Below are 6,431 nucleotides of genomic sequence, written 5' to 3'. Positions count from 1 at the left end.
TGCAGAGCACACCCCGCCTGCAGATGGAGGACAGACTCCACGGACACTTGTGGGAGCGACTCAGAAACGCCCGGAGGCCCCGGCACCGCAGCCACAGCGCAGCACGGCCGGCTGGTGACAGGAGAGCGATGGCCGGACAGGCAGCAGCGGCCTGTCCAGAAGCACAGGGGGCGGCGAGGAGGCGGCCACAGCCATTCGTTCCGGGAAACAGGCTGTGGGCAGTTCTCATAGAAGCGGGACAGATGTCTGTGTGTCTGTGTGTCTGTCTGTGTGTGTGTCTGTGTGTGTGTGTCTCTCTGTGTGTCTCTGTGTGTGTCTGTGTGTCTGTCTGTGTCTCTGTGTGTGTGTCTCTCTGTGTGTCTGTGTGTCTCTCTGTGTCTCTGTGTGTGTGTCTCTCTGTGTGTCTGTGTGTCTCTCTGTGTGTCTGTGTCTCTCTGTGTGTCTCTGTGTGTGTCTGTGTGTCTGTCTGTGTCTGTGTGTGTGTGTGTCTGTTTTTTAATCTTTAAAAAGAATAAATGACTTGGCGGGCGTGGCTCAGTGGTTGAGCGTTGACCTAGGAACCAGCAGGTCAGGGTTCCATTCCCGGTCAGGGCACAGGCCCGGATTGTGGGCTCGATCCCCAGTGTGGGGCGTGCAGGAGGCAGCCGATCCATGATTCTCTCTCCTTGTTGATGCTTCTCTCTCTCCCTCTCCCTTCCTCTCTGAAAAAAAAGAAAGAAGAAGAAATCACCCCAGGCGCTTACCAGCCAGGAAGGCCAGAGCTGATGGCAGCCGCAGCCCGAACAGAACACAGCTGCCTGGACCCCTTGGTTTTCCTCAGAACCAGGTGCAGGTGGGCCCCAGGGAAGGACAGCACCTTAGAGAAAGGCACTGACAAAGGCTGCAAAGTGCCTCCCTAGCTCACTGCTCCGGCACAGGCGTGTGGAGCCCTTTCCCTCCTCGCCTCTAAGGCTCGGGGCGCACAGCGGGGACCCGGACGGAGGGGACGCAGCCCCCCCACGGGCACCGAGGAAATGGCCGGAAACACAATCAGATGGCATTCTGCCGCCCCGGGCCCCTCTCGGCTCAGAGGGGGAGCTTGGAGGCAGTTCTAGAAACACCAGCTCTAAACTAATTTCCAAAATGTCACCCTCAGTGACGAGATCACACCACCTGTGGTCACCTGAAACATTTGGTGGAGAACACGCAGATTTACCGGAAAACAGAACTACGGAAGAACGGGGGGTGCCCACACTACCGTCCTCCAAGCAATACAGCAGGTCCTCCCCCCCCCACCACCACCAGGCAGCACTGTGCGGCCCTCGCTGCCTCCGGGCCCGCCTGCCGCCCGGAGCCTGGGGACAGGCGCTCCCGGACCAGCTGGCCACGCCGACCCAGACAAGGCGCCGGGCACAGCGACCCTCTCTGACCGCCGAGAAGGCGACGCTCAGGGCTCAGTGCCAAACGCAAAAGGAGTGGGCCCGCCCAGGCAGGTGTGTGGCTCGCAGGGGAGGCCAGGGCCGGTGGCCACCTCCCTGGAAACGAGCTACGTATCATCTGCTGGTCCCCACACTGTCGCAGGCAGCCAGCCAGCAGGAAGCGTCCAACGCAGGAAGGAGGTGGGTGACAGGGATGAAACGGATGACAAGGACCCTGGCCAGTGTGCTCAATGGTTAGAGCGTCGGCCTGCAGACGGAAGGGTCTCAGGCTCGATTCGGGTCAAGGGCGTGCCCCTTGGCTTCAGGCACCGTCCCCAACCCCCTAGTCAGCGTGTGTGGGAAGCAACCAATGATGTGTCTCTCTCACATCGATGTTTCTCACTGTCCCTCCCCCTCCCTCCCCCTCCTTCTTCCTCTTAAAAAAAAAAAAATCACCGGGAAAAACATCCTCGGGTCGGGATTACCAAACACAACAACAAGGAACCGGATGGCATCAGCGGGGAAAGTGAAACCTCCCCCAGTGGCCCCGGAGAGAGCCGCTTCCGCCTGTGGCTCCGCTGAGCAAAGAGCCGGAGCCTGCCGTGGGGCAACCGGCACGGACAGGGTCACACACCGCGGCCGGCGGGGGCGGCCTCAGCTCCGAGGAACATCCGCCAGCAGTCAGGTGCTCTCACGCGGGCGCCTCACAGAGCAGCCCGGCCCCACTCGACGCTGGGGACTCACCGCAGCGATTTCCACTGACTCATCCTTGAGTCACTCACGGTGACCAAGGGGAAAAACCAGGTACAGATCTGTGTCACCGCAGCCAGGGAGGGTGCTGGGAATTTCTCACGGGGTATGACCTGCGGGCAGAAGCCCGGCAACGGGTGGGGTCCCAAGACCCTGTTGCTAAGGACCCAGATGTCCTGGTGAACGAGGTCCCCAACGGGCGGGGTGGAAGGAGTGAGGTGCGCTCGGCAGGGCGTCAGCATGAGCATCATCGCTGCCCAGGCCCCCAGCCCCGCCTCCATTCCACGGGCACAGAGGCAGGGGGTCCGGAGGGCAGGGACCGTCGGGGCCGCATCTCATGCCTGTGTCATTTTGGACAAGATTTCCAGGCCACTTTATGTTGTGCAAATTCCGGGTAATCTTCACCTCACAGAGCGGGTGTGAAGTTTGTTTTTTGAAAGATGAAGTACAGCCCTAACCAGTGTGGCTCAATGGATAGAGCGTTGGCCTGCGGACTCAAGGGTCCCAGGTTCAATTCCGGTCAAGGGCATGTACCTGGGTTGCGGGCACATCCCCAGTAGGGGGTGTTCAGGTGGCAGCTGATCCATGTTTCTCTCTCATCGATGTTTCTAACTCTATCCCTCTCCCTTCCTCTCTGTAAAAAATCAATAAATTAAAAAAAAAGAAAGAAAGATGAAGTGCATGCCCTGGTCGGTGGGGCTCAGCTGGTTGAGCATCATCCCGGGCACCCGGGGTCGCAGGTTCGATTCCCACCAGGGTCTATGCCCAGGTCACAGGTTCTACTGATGTTTCCCTCTCCCCCTCCCCCTTCCTCTCGACAACTACAACCCATAAAAACTTTTTTTTTAAAAAAAGATAAATTATAGTACCTAACACATATCAGTTTCAGCTTTAAGATTTCAAATCCTTGTTAAATTAAATATATGGCCTCAAAGTTTAACCTAAATTGATTATTGAAATAGCAACTGGAGCCAAAACCGGTTTGGCTCAGTGGATAGAGCGTCGGCCTGCGGACTGAAAGGTCCCTGGTTCGATTCCGGTCAAGGGCATGTACCTGGGTTGCGGGCACATCCCCAGTGGGAGATGTGCAGGAGGCAGCTGATGGATGTTTCTCTCTCATCGATGTTTCTAACTCTCTCTCTCTCTCCCTTCCTCTCTGTAAAAAATCAATAAAATATATTTTAAAAAAAATAGCAACTGGAATTGCAAGTTATAAATGGGTGGTGAAAAGTCATTTAAAAAGTCCTAATCTTTTCTTTTTAAAAACAAACAAACAAACAAACTGATTTTAAAGAGAGAGGAAAGGAGAGAGAGAGGAAGAGAGAGAAATTGTTTTTCCACTTAGGTACGCATTCCTCGGTGGATTCTTGTACGTGGCCTGACCGGGGATCAATCCCTTCTTGGCTATCAGGATGATGCTCTAACGGACTGAGCCACACCCGCCAGGGCCAAGAAGCCTCATCTTTAACTACCCCCCCCTCATTCATTCTTCCTGTGACAGCGCCAGGCGCCAGGCACCATGACCTCGGGGGGCGTTCGGAGAACAGACCAGACACGGTCACGTTCTTCATGGAACTCCGAGTCTATAGTTCACATTTCATATGAAGCAGTTAATTTAGAATAAGGGTGAATGTTTTCCCAACGCCTAAAAAATGTAGGTGAGATAAACAACAAAAAGCCATCATTTTAAAGTGAACAATTCCGTGGTGTTTAGGACACAACCACCGCTTACATCTTGTTCCAAAACATTTCCACCCGTGAAGCAGTTTCTCTCCAGAATAAGTTAATTTTTAATTACTGATAGTTTCAAATCCACCTACATCAAGCTGTAAGTCTGTCTTCTTTGTGAAAATGGTGCTTTAAAACTGAGACATCTTGTGAATTCAGAGAAAATGGAAACCCTCCCAAAACTATCAGTTTTTTAAAAATTCGCAGAAGTCAGCTTGTGGTTTCCCTGAGAGCACTGATTCAGAGGTTTTCAAGGGCAGGAGGGTACACTAGGGTGTTAGGGAAACCCTGGGAGTGTGTTGGGCTGTCACATGACGGGGGCAGAGGGGGGGCATTCTGGCCACAGTGGGAGGGGCCAGATATGCAAAGTTCCTGTCTTGGATACACACACAGCTCCAAGCCCCAACAGCCCCTTTGAGAGATGCACTACTACTCCAAATAGGTTTTAAGGGAAGTGTCATTATTGTACTGGCTGGTGTGGCTCAATGGATAGAGCATTGGCCTGTGGACAGAAGGGTCCCAGGTTCGATTCTGGTAAACAGCACATGTCCAGGTTGCGGGCTCGGTCCCCAGTAAGGGGGTGTGCAGGAGGCAGCCGATCAATCATGCTCTCTCATCATTGATGTTTCTATCTCTCTCCCCCTCTCCCTTCCTCCCTGAAATCAATAACACACACACACATAAAGTGTCGTTATCAACACTTATCCTGGGTTAATTTGCATTTCTTATTCTTTGAACAGCAATCTAGGAAATCTTTCCACATACAGAAAAATGACAAAGGATTAATGTTACTCACAATCGTGACCTACATTTTATATCATCATTTGGTCCAAACATTGAGACAATGAGGAACTGGTGCTGGCGGGCTGTGGCTGCAGCCGCACTTACACTTTCCTTAGATAACAGGGCAGCTGTGGCCATTCGCTGGGCTTCCCCGGAGGAACTGCCAACAGCACAGCGAAGGAGAGCAAGCACACTGTTTGGAATCAGACACGTTCAGGCATCTTTTTACGGCCTCTCCTCAAGCTGTGGGTGCAAGGCTGGCTCTTTCCTCTTTCCTTTTGTTTTTGTTTTTTTGACAGCAAAGGACAAAATAATTCATTCAAAAATAAAAATAAAAAGAATCCTCTTATTTTAAAAAATAGACACTAAAATAATTGTGGATGAAATGACGTATGTGAGCCTGGCAGGGGTGCTCAGTGGTTGAGCGTCAACCTATGAACCAGGAGGTCACGGTTCGATTCCCGGTCAGGCACAGGCCCAGTTGCGGGCTCCATCCCCAGCAGGGGAAGCGCAGGAGGCAGCCGACCCATGATTCTCTCTCATTACTGATGTTTCTCTCTCTCTCTTCCTCTTCCTTCCTCTCTGACATCAATAGAAATACATTCTTTAAAAAACTACTCATTAAAAGTCTCCGCACACTGCTTATCACTGGGCAAAGCGATGTGAAAAGACACCCTTTCCATCATCTTCTGCCCCCGAAACGCAAGGCCCTCGGGTGGACCAAGCGATGACTCTAGAAGGTGGAACAGCAAGGCTTCCCCCCCAGCTGCTCCCTGCAGGGAAGCTCAGACCAACTAGACACACACAGGACCATCCTCCCAACGCACGCAGTCCTGGGGTGCTGCTTGGGGTGCTGCTGGGAACCAGTGTGCGCGGCCGCGTGGACTTACGTGATGGCGACGTTGCTCCCGTCGATGACGATGTGCTTCAGGTCCGTCCTCCCCGGCTCGTTCTTCAGCTCCAGCTTGTAGGGCACCTTCAGGGTGTCTCGGAACCTCTGCACCCCCGTCACTGAGGAGTCGATGTGATCGGAGAACCCGGCCGAGAGCCCCAGCGGGGGCAGCGGCGTGGGCGGGAGGGGCTGGCAGTTCGGCCTGGACTGCGGGGAGCCGAGGCAGCCGGCCCGGCTCTCACAGGCCGACTTGAGATGGTTGGGGAGCAGGGCCTCTCCGTGCGGCTGCACCCCATTCTCGGGGAAAACTGGAATCCTGGGCTGGTGACCTGACACTCCCCTCGAAACAAAACTGGGGCTCGAGGGGGCGACGGAGGGGGCAAAGCCATCGATTTCCAGGTCCATGTTCCCGCCGTAGTTGGGGTGCGGGCCCCAGGGCTCCAGCCTCTGCTCCATCGGCCCTGTTTTGTAAGCGTTCATTCTGCAGTTTGAGGTACACGGTTTTGATTCCGCTTTGAACGGTAGCGGAGAAAATTTCTTCACCGTATTTTGCTGAGCTTGCGTTTTCTTTGGGGTGGAATCCTCGGTGAACTCGTTGGTGCTGCTACAAACTCCCTTGTGTTTGTTTTTGCTGGTCTCGGGGTGCCCGGTGGCAGGCGCCGACTCCCGCTCCTCCTGGCTCCGCCGGTTCTCCTTCTCGATTTCCTCCAGCAGCAGCAGGGGCTCGGCGGACGGCCCGTACTCCCGGATGACCTTCTCCACGATGTCCTGCGAGTAGCCCATGGTCTTGAAGAAGTTCACCAGGATGTTGTGCTCCATCTCCTCGGTGGTGTCTTTCACGTCTGGGCTTAGCCCGTCTGGCTCACTGGGCGCCTCGGACA

At 54.4% G+C, this 6,431-nt stretch overlaps 1 protein-coding gene across 1 annotated transcript in view; it reads right to left on the bottom strand.

Moving 5' to 3' along the window:
• The window catches only part of N4BP1 (NEDD4 binding protein 1), a gene marked incomplete at its 5' end in the record, with an annotated part of 15,522 nt that overhangs the window by 8,241 nt on the left and 850 nt on the right, over nt 1–6,431 (bottom strand). Inside the window, 2 exons of the mRNA XM_015564692.1 lie at nt 4,672–4,851; nt 5,549–6,423. Coding sequence (XP_015420178.1) covers nt 4,672–4,851; nt 5,549–6,423 — 1,055 coding nt within the window. The remainder of the gene's footprint in view (nt 1–4,671; nt 4,852–5,548; nt 6,424–6,431) is intronic.

This window comes from Myotis davidii, unplaced genomic scaffold, assembly GCF_000327345.1.
Source record: "Myotis davidii unplaced genomic scaffold, ASM32734v1 scaffold181, whole genome shotgun sequence".
Classification (NCBI taxonomy): domain Eukaryota; kingdom Metazoa; phylum Chordata; class Mammalia; order Chiroptera; family Vespertilionidae; genus Myotis; species Myotis davidii.
This window is presented reverse-complemented; position numbering and strand designations above follow the sequence as displayed.